Source organism: Taeniopygia guttata, chromosome Z (genome assembly GCF_048771995.1).
Source record: "Taeniopygia guttata chromosome Z, bTaeGut7.mat, whole genome shotgun sequence".
Taxonomy (NCBI): Eukaryota; Metazoa; Chordata; class Aves; order Passeriformes; family Estrildidae; genus Taeniopygia; species Taeniopygia guttata.
The window spans coordinates 7,990,952-8,009,025 of record NC_133063.1 but is presented as its reverse complement, the minus strand read 5'-3'; the positions used below and the strand labels follow the sequence as shown (position 1 = coordinate 8,009,025).

The window sequence follows — 18,074 nt, the reverse complement described above, 5'->3', positions numbered from 1 at the left end:
TTACCATGTGAGGATACACATTTGAAAACTTTGTGCTTCTAATATCTTTTTAATTAGTTTGATCTGCCGCTTACTTTTCCATGTCACCCAAGTCCCCTTTACTTCATGATACTGAGTACCAAGAGCTTGATGAGCTTCAGTGAGATTTCCAAGCCACACATCTCATTAGGTTAACTGTGGTCCTAGTCCACAGGTTCTGCTCTGAAAACTGTAGCTTGCTCAGGCTCAGACACAAACCCAATAGAGAAGGGTTTGTCCCTGACTAGCTACTTGTCACAGACAGAATTGGTTTGACAGCACTGGATTGATCTGAGGTTTTGTGTTTTAAAAACCCAAGACCAACCTAAATTATGCAATATCCCAGCAGAAGAAGGATGGATACCATGAATCCTATGCAAAGCTGTTTCAAGCAGCTGTGCAGCAGTGTTCTGTTTCCTGACTCCTCAGGGGTCTGTGCTGTGTGTGCAAACCTGAAATTTAGGGCCATGTCCTTTGGGGCTGATGTTGCTGCTCTGTAACCAGGTCTCAATCCTAGTGTGCTTCCTCCTGAAACACTTAGTAGATGTGTTCCTCATGTGGTTTCTATAAAATATGGGTGGTTTATCCTTAAGTCCCTTGTTTGTTTATATTCCTGTTTTGTGGTGAAAGGTTCTTCTTTAAAAGGCACCACTACAATTAAACCAAATGGTGCCAAGAATACAAAGCCCTTCTGTCTTATAAGAACCTCTAAATTTAACTGTACAGTGTCAATGCAGTGTTTTCAGTGTCTGCCATGCATCAGTCTCTGCTCTGAACATCATCAGTCCTTGGAAAGTAACACTCCCCATTTCTGAAGTCACTGACTGGCCTTTTACTCTTTTTTGATGTTTCATAATAAAGAGAATGGGAATTAATTAGTGTATGTATTAGAGATAAAGGCAGAATGATGAGAATATAACTGTTAATCCACCCAGTTATGATTGTAGAAGAACAAGTAGAAGAAAACTATTATTTTCTGTAATCCTCCTGAATGTTGTTCAGTTATGTAGCAACTGACATACAGATGTATGAAAAAGCATGGTTTATTAACCATGCCTTTCAATTAAATGTCACTCCTGATAATATACCTTCTTGAAGAATTTGTGGTTTGGGTTTTTTTTTTAGATTTCTTGTTGTAAATGTGCTTATAGATGCTACTACTGGCTCTTTAATCAGAAAGAAGGTGAGGGAAGAAAAAGGAAATTTGAAGAGGAGAGCTGAATTCTGAACCTAAAAACCTCATTTCTACAGAAAAGATGTCTGACTGCCAGCATTCACTGTTACACTCTATGACCATCCAAACCATGAAAATATTCTGGCTGAAGGTGCATTGCATTGGTGTCTTAAGCATGACAGCTACAGCCCGACAGTGAATAATCTGACTTCAGCAAAATCCCTGATTTACAAAGTCATCTTCTGTCTCTTTTTAGTGTACTATCTACCCTTCCTTTCTCCAGCTCAGTAACTTTTGGAGCCATCTTTTGCAATTCTCAGCCATGTTTGACACATTTAGTACTGGGAGCCTAATGTACTGCTGCCAGCTTTGTGAAAGTACTTGACTGATTATAGAGAGGAGAGATGGGGGATAAAAGCAGCATATCAGCTTGTCACCTTGAAGAAGGCTGCAGCAGGTGTGACCCTGCAAGCAGACATGGAAGAGCCCACACAAAAATGACAGTTTTGCTTGCCCAACTCTTGTTGAAGGTTAGGGGACCTTCTAAATGAAATAACAAGAAAAGTTACAACTAGAGCTAGTTACAACTAGAGCCATCCAAGATGTTAACTTGGGTCACACATTGTGCACAGCCACAGGAAAGGTCTATTTTCACCCCATCAGCTCCAAATTCACATCAGCAACACCCCTTATATTAATATGTCTCAGTGATGAATGTACCACTGGCAGCAAGAATTCTCCTCCCCTTGGGAGTGATGATGTCTATGAATTAATTTTAAAAGCACAGATGCAATTCAACAGCTCAACATCTCTTTACATTCTCTTCCCAAGGGAGACCATTCTTCCAGTTTGCCTCCACTAAAAGGCCCAGAAGAGTTTTTCATATTTATCTTTTGGTGAACGGGTTATATATGTGAGTGCCAAATCAGTGCCAATGTCTCAGCAAACCAGAAACTGAGGCAGCACAGGTGAGACAGTATTCAGGCAGAATGTTACTGTTTTGTTGCTAAGGCTTGTGATTTGCTATGTTGTCATCCACAGACAGAGCAGGTAGAGCAGAGGGATGGCCCCACTGGGGGACTGTCTGTCCAAATGTCCTCCCTACTTGTGTTTTTAGTGGCAGACCTTTGTGGGGAACATGTTGAATGCCTTTGTGGGCCAGCAGCAAAGAGATTTAGAGAAGCTCAGGATCAGGCAGCACAAGGGAATGAGTAATGAGACCACAGCTGTAGCAGTACCAGATGCAATGCTAGGAAGACTCAAGGCCAGAAGCTATACCTGTGCACTTTTCATACATCTCCAACACATGAGCTCTGCTGATCTGCACCAGCCTAAGCCAGAAAAAGCGGCTTGGCATCAGACCCAGACGTGTGAGACAGAGCCATGTGCTGCCTGCAGGTGGGCAGCCAAAGTGCTGCATGCTGGAGACAGGACCATCTGTCAGATGGACACCTGAGGCAGTTTCCCAGGAGAGGAGGTTGTCATCTGCCACGGCCAACAGCAGCCTCCTGGATGCAGTGCTCACAGGGAATACCTATTGCTACTGGACCTCAAAGGTCTGGAAACACTGGAAAGAAGATCTTCCTGGCTCTTTTCCTACAGACATTTCACAGTACCATCAAGGGAACAAATGCACTTTATGCAAGAAGAGAGGAGCAACTGATAGAATGGTCAATGTGTATGAGTTGTAGAGTTTTAATAGTCAAGTTTTATGGCAGTATCTTATGCTGAGATATCTCTCTCTATATGCCCAACTAAATGAGTTTATTCCAGCAATATAATAACCGCATCTGAATGCTTCTTGCTCAAACTCACAGAGAGAGCTAAAAAGTAATAAGGACTTCCTAAGAACCTGACAACCCCTCTTGGAATAGATTTGGGACAAAACTTTTAAAATGGGCTACAGTCTAGCTTTGTTGACAACAAATCAACAACAAACTCCAGTGTATGGACATCCCAGGAAACATTTACTAAATACATCTTTATTAATAATAATTACACAAGTGAGCAGAAGTTTCTACATTGACACAACATGATGGGATTACATTAACTCATGGAGGTCTGGTGTGCATGCACAATCCAAGCACAAGAACACCTCTATGTATTTTTTTTCAGTTTCAAGGCTAGCTAAAACTTTCACAAGTATTTAGATTGTCACAATTTGGATCTCCAAATCCCTTGCTAACCCTGAAAATATTTGCAAGTTCTGAATGGGATTTTCTAAAGCACACCATGTTGGAAAACACTGCCCCAGCAAAAGCAGTGACAGCTTCATTCCTATGTTCAAGAGTTTCACAGAAACATGTGAGATGTTTCTGTCACATCTCACTTCTAAGAGCTGTTTGTAATCATGCAAAAGGATCCCATAATAAATTGATCAAAGGAGTGAAATTCTGAATTTCCTAGGAAACCTGGACAAACCAACATCTAAAAATGTATCTTCCTGGTGACCAGCCCACCCCATAGCTCTCAAGAGAAACCCCACTTCTGCAACAACCAAAACTTTCATCTGCCAAAAGAGATGTCTGCAGCTTCCCTCCAGCTGAATATTTCAGGAGTATCACTGTCGCCTTATGGAATACCACAGCTACCTTGGCTTAGGTGATCTTCTACTTGTGAACAAGCAGGTGAAGGAATAATAGTTTCTAAATGTGCAGCATGGGGAAAAATCCTCACTTTGTCAGCTTTGTGGAATGCTACAAGAGCAGCAAGCAGCAAGCAAAACTGCAAATAATACTGAAAAGTGGGCAATCCTGATGGCTGAGGTGGGAGACAAAGTGTGTATAGCTGATTCTGCAGCAAGGCTAGACAGTCGAGGTTCTGAGCATCCTGCCTAAGAAGAATTTATACTTTTTCTGATGCACATGCTATGCAATTGCCAGTTCTGAAACATGCATAAAGCAATCTGTAGACACGTACTGCTTTTTAATTGGAAACACAAATAAACTGAGTAGAGATTTGTGTTCCTACTGTAACTTTTTTTACAATGTAGCATTTTAACTGTCAGATCTGCCTTTTAAATATAATGCATTGTGCATGAATATATGATTGTGCAACACCTTCTATTTCCAATATTAACTAATAATCTTGGCTTTTATAGTAATACAACCAAGCTAACAATAAAATAATAACCCAGCAACCCCAGCTCACTTTAGGCCTTGGCTGTGCACCAAGCTCTTCTCTGATTTCAGCAAAATCTGTAACTGATAGAGTTATTATTAAGATTGACAGATCTAATAAATGCCCACTGTTACTATCACCTTCCCTTATTCTTGCTGCTGCTTCCCCTCTTGTACAGCAGAGGCCAAGCTCCAAGACACCACCGTCCCTTGGCACTGTACTTGTTGTATGTTACTGGGGGAGTGTTTTCTACAAAGTGTTGTTCAGCCACATCCGTAATGCAGGAGTGAAGATGAGAACTGAACCCGTCACTGACACCACCAGAAATAACCACAGGAAGATCCGATCCAGGACTTGAGCTACAAACTTCCAGTCTTGTACAACCTGGGAAGGACAGAGGGAGGATAAACATAAATAGTAACAAGCCTGGTACTGTGTTGATACTGCTACATACATTTTAGCTCCCCAGATATGGTTTTAAAATTAGACTTTTGTACTATGTGGTAGCCTAAAACTAACAGAGATCACCTTTTCAGCACTCACAGCTGCAAATCACTCAAACCCCCAAAGCAATTCCATAGTTCTATGCACATGGTGATGAGACTTCCTCAGCCTGCACAAAGGCTTTTAGTTAAGTGTATATATGCAAATCTACAGACTTAGCCTTGAGGATGGTTTTCCAGTGAACTGGATTTCTTTTTACAGACCTGCATCTCCCTGTAAACTCCAGGATGAGGCTCTGACACAGCACTTGTCACAGGCATTGATTCCAGTACAAGCAGTTCAATTGACTTGTGTTTGCATATGTGATTTGTTGACTCAGACTGGGTACACTCAGGAGGGGAATTTTGAATGGTGAATGCTGGCACAAGTATGCTTAGTGAAAAATGCTATTTATTAAGGTGATTCAAGGAACCTTTTTATTCAAATTATTTCAGCTTCAAACAGGTATTAGTCACGGACAGTATGTGTTCACATTCTACATGTTTGATTTACTGCTCTTGCTTCTGCTGCAGTCCTCTCAGCACAGTTTAAACAAAGCCCTAGCTCTTGCTAGAAGGATGCTAACAGAAGTTTTTCCAAATGCTGCTAGCTGCATTGCTCTGCTGTCCTACCCTCGCATGAGATTCATTGTTTGCAAACACAGTAATTTGCTATTTTAAAGGCCAGGAGGCTCATTGAGAGGTGAAGGATGGTAGCTGGGAGCTAATCTAAACAAGTGTTAGTGAAAATCTAGAAGACCTTCACTCAAAATTATGCAGTGCACAGTGTGTGCTGGGAGGCCAGGACTGGCACCTGGCAAATACCATAGATATAAGTCTAACTGTAAGTGTAAAAGTTACATTTTTAGCATATGAGTTTAGAGGCTTCCAGATTTGTGTGTATCCCAAGTTTACACGAGACAAGGTTATTCAAATAAACCCAAACTAGGAATTCCTCCAGGAGAGGCTCCTAGAGTTTCTGGCATCTGTGAAGAGCAGGGACTCCCACAGAATAATACGCTTCTCCTTGAAGCTATGTGTTGTCTCAAAAAACATATTATTTATCAAGGTCTGAGGAAGAATATGTCTCAGAGGAGAGCAGGAGGAAGAGGCAAAGGGAAAAGCATGCAGAAAAGGAAAGAGTTTGGAAGCCATCGCTGTCAAGGAAAGTGTGATTCCCTCTTTGCTCTCCCTCCACCTACCTGTCTGATGAAATGCTCCTTTTTAACATGCCTGGAAATGTACCGAATGGAGTCAGCTGCCTTTTCCAGAAAGGCAATAACAACTTTTTCTCCGTCTTTTGCTTGCTTGTATTTCTGCTTCCCCAGAAATTTTGATTTCGAGGTGGTTCCCTTTTCTTCAGTCTCTGAGAATGAGTAGCGATCTACATGGGCCCTCATGCAGAGCAGACGAGGCAACTTCTGGAGAAAGAGCCTTTTAACCCAGGGTGCCATGGGATGGTAAGTTGCTGAGGATCGGTGGTGGACATTGATAACAAACACAGTCACAATGATAGAGAGGGTCACAAAAATCATGATGAAGAGCAGATACTCACCGATCAGAGGGATGACTTTGGAAGAAGAAGGGATTATTTCCTCAATCACTAAAAGGAAAACAGTGAGGGAGACTAGAACTGACGTTGACAGTGAAAGCTTTTCACCTTCATCTGAAGGTAGGTAAAACACTAGGACAGTTAAAAAAGACAATCCCAGGCAAGGGATTATTAAGAAAAGAGTGTAAAACAATGGAAGGCGCCTCAACACAAAGGAGTAAGTGACAAATGGGTAAGAGTACAACCCATCCTTCCTGTTGCCTTTCATACCTTTGGCGTTTAAGATCTCCCACTCCCCATTATCAAAGAAGTCTTTCCTGTCTACATTTTCATCCACTAAAATCAAGTCCACCATATTGCCATCATATGTCCACGACCCAAACTTCATGGAGCAGTTCTGCCTGTCGAAGGGGAAGAAGGTCACATCCATTGTGCAGGAGCTCTTATAACTGGCCGGTGGTGTCCAGGTCACCACTCCATTGTACTTCACTATGGCTTTGGTCATCAGGGATCCCTCAAAACGTCCATCAGCACTGGGAGTTGGACAGGAAGAAACAGTACCAAGTTCAGGACTATGTTTGCCCCAGTCGTACCCCATTTGAGCTCTGCTTTCTATCCCTCACCTGGAGCACAAGGTGCACAACATTCACACTGCCTACAGGAGCAGCCTTCTGACAGCACACACAAGCCTCATGGTAGCTGACATGCCTTGCCCAAGCTCTGGCCCAAGCCCAGAGCAAGGAGCAACACTACTCACTTTTCAAACAAAACGATGTCGGGAAGCCAGAGAGACTCAGAGGGGACCCGGATAGCAGTGATCCCACCGTATTCATCTGGATTCCAGGAGAGCTTGTGGTCGATCCATTCCTATAAAAAACAGCAGAGTTCTCTGCCCACTCAGATGCAGCAGCCTCTTTCCTCACCCTCATGTGTGCCTCAACAACTGCACAGCACAGCACAGCAGGCAGAACCTGCTATGAGGCTGCTCAGCTGCAGAGAGGATGCCAGACTGGCATGGTTGGGACGTGTTGATCCCCACAAGAACTGTCCCTCCAGACATAGGTGGGACCCCAGAACCTATCCTTGCAAAAAAAAAAAAAAAAAAATTTAAAAAATTGCTCTTTCATCAGAAGGATCTGCAGACTATTGCAGGAAAAATAATATAATGTTATTGTGAAGAATTTGGTAAGTATTTGGTTACAAAAGCAGAGAGGGTCCTCTCCATTTTCATCATGCTGAACTTTAGAATAATTTCTCCCTCCTTTTTTGGATTTTCAGATAGGCAGATCATAATAAAATGGCTCCAACAACCTGGAGATTTCCACAGAAAGGCAATGGAAAATCAGCTGTCTGATCCTTGTTCATTATTGATGAAGATATTCATTTGCCCACAGAAATAGCAGCAACATCATGCAAGAGCTGTAGACTCTGGTCAATACCAAGAAGGGGAAAATAAACCAGTTTCCATTAACCTGTAACACTAAGAGACCTCCAGGGATGTGGAGGTCTCAGCCTTCACTGGGTAATTTCCTCCATGACTTAAGGATGAACCAAAAAAGCAATATTGTCTATTAATTGTCCATATGGTTCTGTTATGTGTAATATGGATAATTCATGCCTATAAAGTGATATATATAGATGTAATATGCTATATTGCCAAGAAATATTTCTATAAAGTTTTAAGCATGCGAATCAGAGCCAGGGGATTGCCTCACATATGTTGAAACCTGACAAGAGGGAGGAGGACTTCATTTGCAAACGAATAAAGGTGGTTTGCCTGGAGATGGGTCGTTTCCCAAGGTGATCCAAGGAACTCCCAAGTGATGATCACTTGATAAATACCTAAGATTGAGGTAGCTGCAGCCACCAGAAAGATACATCCCAATGCCAAGTTTCAGTAACTCAGCCAGGGATGTACATCACTCTCGGACATAGTTTTTTTCAACTCAAATAGAGAAGAGAAATTCTATTAATATGCGGGACTCTGAATGGAAAGAAAAGCCTGATCTCCAAAAACTCTGCCTCAGGCGGAATAAACTGTATAAAAACTGCTTAAACAGGACGGCCAGTGTGAACACAGGGGACCCTATGCTGTAGGGGTTAGACCTGTGTCTCACCCAGCACCAATCCCGGGCTTGGCACTGACCTTTTTGATTGGATTGTAGCTATCTCGGATCTATTTTTATTGAATATTAGATTTGGCTCGATTAATTTTTACTTATAACAATTCACTTCTCATTTCTTTGCTTCCACATGCTTTTCACATCTGTACTAGAGACTTGTTATTGTTCAGGCATGGAAGGAGAGGAGGGGCCATTGCTGTTTATAGCCTCAGAATCAGGGACAGAGTACACCACTTTTAGCATTATCTTTTCTCTGAGGATGGGTATCTCACAGATGTTTCCAGAAGGCTGTTAAGTGGTCACAGTCTCACCTGTGTCCTGGACACTTCCTGTAATGGGTACAACGGGGCTTAGGCTGGAAACATACATCATGCAAGGGGACAGCCAGGGCCAGCAGCAACCAACATAGTCATCTTGTAGCTTCCAATAAGACAAGAGCAGCAAATACCCTGTGAACCACCTGAAGAGAGAATCATCCCTCTGGAGCTGAATTGGAGCAGCCCCTTGGCCTGGGTGATTTGCTCCATCTGCAATACTCCTCACTTTCTGCCCCTGGCCCTGCATTGATTTCTCTCCCAGCTAAAGTGCTCTTTCATGTCTGCAAGGCAAATGGTTGTTTCTTCTTACTAGAGCAGAAAATAGGCTGTGTGCAGATTTGGAAGATGAGCAGTTTAAAACAGGAATCTCCCTGTGGGCTATGCTGACACAAACCATAGCAGCAGATGCATAAGGCTCTTTCCTCTCTTCTCCATTTTTTCCAAGCTGCTCCAGACTATACAATCGCTCTCTCCTTCCTCCAGTTCTTCCAAATTTCCATTTCTGTGCTGTCATTGAAGAGTTTAACCTAGGACTAGTGGAACAAAATACACTAGACTCACATTGTTGACCTTTGCTATTAGACCTTGCAGCTTGCCTGAATCCAGACACTTTCTCAGCAACCATTAAAGGCTCCTCTGAACCTTGTGTGTCAGCCTCCTTCTGCATCAAGTCCCACCATCTTGAGCACCAGGACGTTTCAGGTTAACAAAAAAAGGAAAAGAAAATACTTGTGTTTTAGGTTTGCTTATCCAAGAAAAGTAAGACTCTTGCTGAGAACTTATGAACGTGATCAGGAGCAATCAGCATGGATTCGCTAAGAGAAAATAATGCTTGACCAACCTCATTGCCTTCTGTGATGAAACAACTCCCTGAATGGACAAGGGGAGAGCACTGCATGTTGTCTACCTTGGTTACAGTAAGGCTGTCAACACTGTCTCTTTCACAATATCCTTGTAAGCAAACTCAGGATGTTTGGAGTGGGTGAGTGAACAGTGAGGTGGATTGAGACCTGGCAGAACAGCAAATCCCAAAGAGCTTGTAATCAATGCCACAGGGTGGAAGCCTGTCACTGATGGTGCCCCCCAAGGTTCCATACTGGGCCTAGTGTTGCTTAACTTATTCACCAGTGACTTGAATGAAGGGCAGGTGCATTCTCAGCATGACACAAAGTTCACAGGAGTGGCCAATACCCCAGAGGGATGTGCAGCACTTCAGAAGCACCTTGACAAGCTGGAGGGATGGGAAGAGAAGAAACACCTGAAATTCAACAGAGACAAGTGCAGGATCCTGCACCTGCAGAGGAACAACCCCAGGCAGCAGCACAGGCTGGGGGTGACCTGCTGGGAAGCAGCTCTGTGGAGAAGGACCTGGGGTTCCTGGTGGACAACAAGCTGTCCATGAGCCAGCAGTGTGTCCTGGGGCCAAGAAGGGCAATGGGATCCTGAGGAATAGGAAGAGCATTGCCGGCAGGTTGGGGGAGGTGATCCTGACCCTCTGCTCAGCCCTGGGCACATCTGGAGTGCTGTGTCCAGTTCTGGGCTCCTCAGGACAAAAAACATGGAGCTCTGAAGCAGGTCCAGCGGGGGGTAACAAAGATGATGAGGGGACTGGATCATCCCTCTTACAAGGAAAAGCTGAGGGAGCTGGGCCTACATGAACACACAACCTCCACAGCAGGACACCTGGGTCAGGCACAGGTATTTAGTGCTCAGCCTGAGCTCCTGAGGGCACGTATATATGTGAAAGCCACAGCCTGTGCCTCATTTTCCACTCCCTTTGCACTACCTTGGGTCTTGATGTTCTCAGCTCATCAGATGGAGAAGTGGTATTAGAAATGGTAACAACTCCAGAGAGTCCAGCTCTGGGAAATCTCAGTCCTGTGTTTTCCCTGAGGAGCTACCCTGGCTAAAGTCTGAGGATTCCAAAGTCTTCCAGAGAAATCAGTGTGTCTAAAGTTCACAGGGCTTAGTCCGGCAGGTGAGTGCCACAGCCTGCAAGGAGAGTGGGTTGGAAAGGAGAACAGATGAGGCCAGATGAGGGCCCTTTACAGAAGGGTTCTGCTCTCTGCCCAAGTGAATACTCAAAGTAAGGGAGCCAGGATGTGGTCTTGTGCACAAAAGGGGCTCTACAATTGCAGGAAAAGGTGGGGAAATTGTAATACTGCAGAGTATTAATTCAGGGCAGGTTACTAGCAGTTGTAATTGGGTCAGAGAGAAATTTCTCCAGCAAAAGGGGAAAATCTTGTCCCCACAGTGAGGGGAAGTCTGAGCTTTTCCCTCTTCAAGGGAGAGATCATCTTTACACACAATATGCATATTTGTTTTTAGAGGTCTTGCTCCAGCCAGAATCTCACACTCACTGCAGCAGTACAGGACCCAGACTGAGAGAAAAACTGTGTCACATTTCTCTTCCACCAGCCCAGTGACCTCCAAGAAACTTTCCTCATGGCATGATTTCAGGTACTGTTTGCTTTTGTGTCCTTTTCCTGGGATCAGCTGACATCTTTACAGATACTCACAAGGCTGAGAGACTTAAAATAATTGTCACAAGGTCAATAAACTGGTGCAATGTAACCTAAACCAAAAACAGTATTCTTCAGGAGTGAAGAAGAAGAAAGGAGACCTAACAGTTCAACTTGCACCTTTCTCTCATTTGTACAAATCACTGTCAGTTCCAAAAACAATTATGATAGAGAGATCTGATTAATTTGCTATAGCTTTTAATGGGAAAAGGTCTGTGGTGCATGTGTTTAACATACTGGCCTCTTCTTTCTCTTGATATATGCTGAGGAATAAAGAAATCTATCTGAGGCACCACTCCTGGCTCAGGCAAGGGAGACAGTACTTGTGTGACCTCTAAGTATGAGACAGGATAGTCCCTCAGGGCACATACAACATCCCAGGGACAGCCACTGCAGTACCAGCTGTGTCACTTCCCTGAAACAAATACTGGCTTGAGCACACAGCTGGGGTGCAGGTCAGGAGAAGAGGATACCCTCTGTCCTAAAGGCCTATTTGCCTGCCTTTCTGTCTCTATACCTAGGCCGAAGTGAGAAGAGTGAAGTAAAAACTTCAGGTTAGGTATCTTGGTGCTGGCCACTCAGCATTGTGAAATGGGATGGATGGCACAGTGACTGGCAAAATGAGATGGCTACTCAGCTAAGCAGTTCCCATGGGGAAAAGGGAGGTCTGATGTTGTCTAATTTACCTGTTTCAGCCACACGTTGGTTGTCATCAGCTGATTCTTCTCATCCTAGAGTGACACAAGGGAGAAAGGATTGCAATACCAAAGCAGCCATTAGAAACGGACCCTATGCCTGCTGGGTCCATCCCTGTGCCAAGATGAGGAAATCCCTATGGTCCTGTTTCCCCATGGGCTTGGCTCTTCAGTCAACATTGAGAGAAACCCTCTGACTTTTTAGGTGCTGTCCCTGCCATCGCTGGGAGTCTCTGAGGCTGGAAAACTGAGGTCCAGCATTTCACAGGAGCTCAAAGGAATCATATACTAAAGACTCAGGATGCAGCAGGGCTCAGCCAGCAAGTGGAATCAGGTCACGCATGGCTGTAGGCTCATAGGATGTCTCATCTCCCCGTACTGCACAGCCTGGAGTGAGTTTGGGAAGATACAAGCTGAAATTGTCCTAGGTGTGTAAATAAAGCACAAAATTAGAGCGTGCCTTCCACAACGCAAGGGGACATTACCAGGGGCTGGGGGATGTGAGGAGCACACTGCTGTGTGGGTACCTCTGGGCATTGTGCAAATTCCACCACGCGCTGCAGCAGAAAGAGAAGGGAAAATTTGCACAAGGGCAGAAACACAGGATTAGCTATTTTGCCTCGAGAGTTTTATCTTAGTGACCAGATGCGTTAAGACTTGAACTGTCTTTGGCCCAATGCAAGCTTGCTTGGAATGAATAATTTCCAACTCTCTCAGTCCTTTCCTGTAGCTGTCTTATCATTAAATTGCAACATAGATGTCAAAGACTGTCTGGCATGGGTTGTTTGATTAAAACCTTATGGAAATTAGGCCTTATTCTCTGAGAACAACAAGGAAAAAAGGACCTTCAGGTTTCTGACAAAACAAATGAGGGGTATAGGGGAGCTGGGCTGGGGAAGAAGGTCATATCACCAGCAGCATTTCATGCTCAGTGTTTTGCTGCCCACCCATTGCTGTACATTTCTTCTGTTAGGAGGCAAAAGCTAATTACATTACCAGTCCTCTCAGGTGAAGGCACAACTATCTACAAAAGTGGTGTTTTACTAACACAACACTTACCACATCCACAAGCTGTGATATCTTTAACCCAAAAAGGACTTTGATGGTGTCGTTGGAGTTTTCCACAGGGCGGACCCATTTCTGATAGCCTTCAAATAAGTGCTTGAGGAGCGCATCCTCATTTTCAGCAACTGAACTGAAGGCATTCACATCTGGAAGAGAGCAACACAGAGTGGAGGCATTGCCAGAAAGAAGACATGGAGAATGCCATGACCATGAAAAAGTGAGACAGAGCAATGATGTGAGGAAAATTCACCTTTAGGCAGGTCTTGTCATGCACAGCAAATTCTGCAGGAATTCAGATGCACAGCCTCACAGCAGAACCAGGGCCAGTGAACCGAAAGGCAAGTTAGCCCAAGCCCAACTCACATTAAAAAAAAAAAACCATCAGACCAGAGCACTAATGACTTTGTGCTTTGACTTTGCAAAAGCAAAAAGAGCCTGTCTGGCAGCAACAGGGGCTGGATGATGCAGTCAGAGTGATCTGCCAGGCACAGAGCCATCACAGTCTGTACCTGTGTGACTTGTGACTCTCACAATCACTGATACCAAGCTCCCCCTTCCCCCTGATACCATGAAGGGGAAAGGGCAGCTCAGACTCTATCCTTTCCCAAACTTCAGCCCCACTCCCTATGGTGTTGAGGTTCTGACATGATCTCCATCTCTTCCCTTGTGCACATACACAGCAACCAAGGGTGAGAAGGATTTTACCTCTCTTCAAAGCCACCACGGAGGAAAGAAGACTGGCCCCACACACCAGGCATCACAGCCAATATTGCTGTGTCAGCAGTCAAAAGGGACCTCGCAGGGCCCAGCTTGTGCCTTGCCAGCCCCAGGGTGAGCAGAACATCTGTGCCGGGATGTCGGAATCTGCGGGTATTGGTGATTCCGAGATTGTAGAAAGTCTCTGTCTTTCTGCCCCGTTGCCAAAGAAGAAGCCATAATTCATCTGTGCTGTTTTCAAGATTGTTTATTTTTGCTTATCTCTAACATGTTCTGCTGCCCTGACGCAGGTCTGTCCTGCAGGGCAGCGTGTGGGGCTCTGCCCCCAGTGGGATGGTACAAACATTATATACCAGAAACTACGTGTACTATATTTACAATAACGTGCCAATATCTGTCACCTACCTTGAACAGTGTGTTCCCAGCCTAAACCAATAGAAAAATGCCAACACTACAGTGAAACATGGAGGGCATGAAGAAGGAGGAAAAGGACAAGACACACCCAATTCCTCCATCTTGTCCCCTCTGAACCCCTAATCTAGAAATCTAAAATTTTACTTTTGCACCTGTGTCACACTTTATTACTCTTATCAAACACTCAAAGCTTGTAATTCATCCTGTAAGATTGAAAACTCCTCTCCATGGACAGAGATCACAGACAGTGTCTCTCGGGGCTCTGTCAGGGGGGTTTCTAACCCCCTGGCAGGGTCCCAGACCTGCCAGGGCAGCCAGAGGGAAGCCCTGGATTCCGACACCGGGATTGCCAAGCACCAGGTGCAGGAGGGGTCTGCAGGCAGAGGGTCATGGCCCATGGATGGTGCCAGGACCGGCAGCAACAGAGCCCCGGAGGGCACAGTCAGCGTGTTCCCACACCGTGTGCATCAACACTCGGAGTTAAGGCAGCCCCAGCAGGGGCCCTGTGCCACATGGAGAGAAAGGATACTCAAACTCAGCAGCCCCTCCAGGGAGAAAACTGGAGGCAGAGGGTTTAGCTCTGCCTCTTCATGGAGGAAAGGATGTGGCCACAGACCACTATCTCTGCCCGTATCCCCATCCCCAGCAGCTGCTGCTCATCTCCTGAGCACAACAGGCTCCTCCACCTCGGTCAGGGTCTGTCTGAGGATTGCAGACAGGGCTAGACCTCGCAGCAAGCAACACAGGTTGAAGCACTGCCTTTCAAAGCAAAAACCTGATCTCATAACAGAGCTTTCCATGGGACAAAATCTTTCTTTAACACTCTCTGGATCCTCTCAGGATAGCAGAAGGTCCAAGCAACACCATTATTCCCCACTTCCAGCCACAGCAAGATACCATTCCTCTTTGAGGAGCTATAAATTCCAAAACCTAGTGCTTGCATTCACAGGATAACAACTTTACTGTCAGATGTTCTAGCACAAGCTGTGTTTGTCCTCTGTAGCTGCAGTACAGCTGTGGTGGGGTTACCAAGCCCTGAGCAGGTAGAGGCTGGCTGGTCACAGGGAGCTTTCACACTCATTTCCACCTGCTCCATCCCAGAGCCATGCATGTCTCATGAATCTGCCAGCATAGTTTATAGTGGTCCTGTGGCCACACTCTGCCTTGTCACTTTGTCACAAACCCTTGAGGTCTGCTGTTTCTACAAATGCCCCTTCTGCTTGTTCCAGGGTTAATTCTCATGCCAGAGCTGACCCTAGCTCCACCATAGCAAACAAAGGACAGAGACTGCAGACTGTCCTAGGAAACTAGATTGGCTGCCCAAACACGGCAGAAGGGTATTGCATCTGCAGCAAAAGGAAGAAAGAACACATTCCTCCCCCTTCACCACCCACAACCTCAGAGGTCCAATCCCTTGACTGTAAAAGTCTTTGCAGAGACTCCATCTCCCAGACATTTCTCTTTCCCTTTAGATTCATAAGGGTGTATGGTTGTTAAAAAAAAAGAAATTCAACAGAAAAGCCATTGAAAAGAAAAATCCACAACCCCAAAATATGCACAATCAAAACCAGCTCTGTCTTACTGCCAGAATACATCCCTCTGTTTTTATTTGAGCATGACATCCTGCACACATATATGCAGCCACACACCCTTTGTGTCCATGGGTGTTCATGACCTCCCTCAAAAGAAAATGGTGCCATTTCAGAGTCCACATCTCACATAAAGTTCAGGTACCTAATGCTCCAAGTGGGTATAGAAGACAGGTGGTAAAGATGGGTTTGGGGCTGGATATGTTGAATCTCATCTGCTGAGAAAACCACAAAAAAGTAAAAAGACTTGAGGAGTCTCACAAGGAAGAAAGCCAGAAGGAAAAAGATTGCTGCCTCTCTAAGACAGCCTCAGTACTTCCACAAAGACAGTTTAAAAGCAGAAGTTATTAATAAGAAATGTCGTGTGGGAAAACAGCCGAACGGTTCCTTTGACCAAGCTCTACTTTATGATTAAGCTAGATAAAGCCATGGAGAAAATATTGAACGAAGTAGCACTGCCTTTGAAAAAAAAAAAAAAAGAGAAGCAGACATAGGACAGATACATCCCTGAATCTACCATGTGATACACTGAGAGGTAAAAACTGGGGAGTTTCCTGGCAGGTTAACATGCATTCCAGTACTCAAGCCCTGTCTGCCATCTCCCCCAGGTTCTTGTCTCTCTCTGTGATCTGTCCAAGTAGCAGTTCCCCACGGCTGCAGGACAGGAGTTCTGGGGCAGAAAGTCTGCTGAATAAACATGCAAAACACCCCAATTAAGTACAGATAAGACACTTAGCCTTTTATCAGTTTACCTGATAAAGCATTTCAGATTTTCTCTTGATGACAGAAATTCTCCCTTAATTCTCTTTAGCAGCCAAAAGTAGAACCTGGGATTTTTTGTTCAATTCTAGCCAGCAATTGCCCCATCACCAGTAATTAAAACCTAGTTGTCAAACCGTGGTTGTAATACAAAGGCAGCAACCGATACAACCCTCCTCTGCCACTTACACAGCGTTTAAAGGATTTACTTTATCCCAGAAAGCAGCAGCTAACCAGAAAAACAGGGGGGAAAAAAAAAAAATCTTGAACACTTGCAGCTCAGCTTGGAAGAAGAAGAAATCACACCTACCTGAGCGGCTCAGACACAGCGCAAAGAGCACTAGGCAAAGCATGGGCACCACTGTGGCTTTTCCTTTAAATCTGATCTTCTGTTTCCATTAGCAAATGGGTCTCATCTTCGCAGGGGACCAAAACAATCTAGTTAAAAATCTAAGCAGGCAGTTGAGTCTGTAAGGCAAGGCAGCACTTTTCTAGCCTTATCCTGCCCTCATTGTGACGCTTGGTAAATCACACTTCATTGATTTTCAGTCAGCTGTCACATCCCATAAGCCTTAAACAGGGCTCTGGGTCCTAAACCCTGACTGATCTCTTTGTGGCAGTATTTACACGGCTATAAGCGCTGCGGTCTAGGAGTATGCGAGAGGAAAGTCTTTTTAAGGAGGAGAAATATCTTTTATTAGCTACTGCTAATTACAGCTGGGAAGAAAAAAAAAACAGGCTGCAGTTCAGACCCAAAGATAAATCAGATGCCGTAAAGATTATCTGTTTGTTCCAGCGTATCAGCTGTAGGGACAGACCTGACTTAGCTTATTCCATGCAACACTTGCTGTTCTGGAGCTATAAAATGGATCTGGAAAAAAACAAAAACAAAAACAAAAACAAAAAACCAAAAACAAACACAAAACACCAAAAAAAAAAAAAACAAAAAACCCCCCAAAAAAACAAAAAACACCAGTAAGAAGTAAGTGGGAAAACGATGCTGATTTCTAAATTTATATCTCATACACAAAACATCACAGGCAGCAGCACGGAAGTCCTTGCACTGTACAATCCACTGGCACATCTTAACAGAAAATGTTGCCCCAGGATCTTGTGTTTAGCAATGGGAGTGAGGATTATTTAGCCAGTTTCTCTGTAGTCAGACCTCTGTCAGTTCTCCCCAGTGACACCTCACACAAGGCTCCTTTCAGAAACAGCAGAAACTGGTGGTGTCACCAGAAACTGCTGATAATCAAAAGAGATGCAGGTTCCTCCTTTCCCATCCCCCTGACACTCATCTGCTGAAGGATTATCAAGATATTCTGTTTTCTTCTCAAATGAGAGTTACTTTGGCATATCTCTCCAAAGAGGAGGTTTTCTCCTGAGCTTCCCAGGTTTAAGGAAGAAGCTTGCAAAATTCTTTTAGTTTGTCCTCAAACCCAAAACTCCTCCTGCTTTGATTATTTCTTGCTGGCTATTCAATAGCTTGCTGACTTTTATATGGGAAGCCTGGGTTTTTTCAGCAAC

General features: G+C 44.4%; 1 protein-coding gene across 2 annotated transcripts; it reads right to left on the bottom strand.

Moving 5' to 3' along the window:
• Positions 1-3,141: 3,141 nt before the first annotated feature.
• CHRNB3 (cholinergic receptor nicotinic beta 3 subunit) lies at positions 3,142-17,295 on the bottom strand. Of its 2 annotated transcripts, none has more exons than XM_002189012.6 (6): positions 16,858-17,295; positions 13,063-13,214; positions 11,995-12,039; positions 7,104-7,213; positions 5,997-6,879; positions 3,142-4,696 (listed from the first exon to the last, which is right to left on the bottom strand). In XM_002189012.6, exons 1-6 carry the CDS (start codon positions 16,898-16,900, stop codon positions 4,562-4,564), a joined length of 1,368 nt encoding a protein of 455 aa, XP_002189048.2. In that variant the 5' UTR covers positions 16,901-17,295; the 3' UTR covers positions 3,142-4,561. The 2 variants fall into 2 exon arrangements, with proteins under 2 accessions (XP_002189048.2, XP_030114299.4); XM_030258439.4 differs by having other exon boundaries at positions 6,350-6,879; positions 16,858-17,294.
• Between the last annotated feature and the right edge of the window lie 779 nt (positions 17,296-18,074).

Excerpts from the sequence above, each read along its gene's own strand:
- CHRNB3 (XM_002189012.6), bottom strand. The coding sequence starts at position 16,900 with ATGCTTTGCCTAGTGCTCTTTGCGCTGTGTCTGAGCCGCTCAG. Across the intron at positions 7,214-11,994 it reads CCAACGTGTGGCTGAAACAG|GAATGGATCGACCACAAGCT; the intron begins GTAAATTAGACA and ends TGTTTTTTATAG. Across the intron at positions 4,697-5,996 it reads AGGAGCATTTCATCAGACAG|GTTGTACAAGACTGGAAGTT; the intron begins GTAGGTGGAGGG and ends TGTCCTTCCCAG.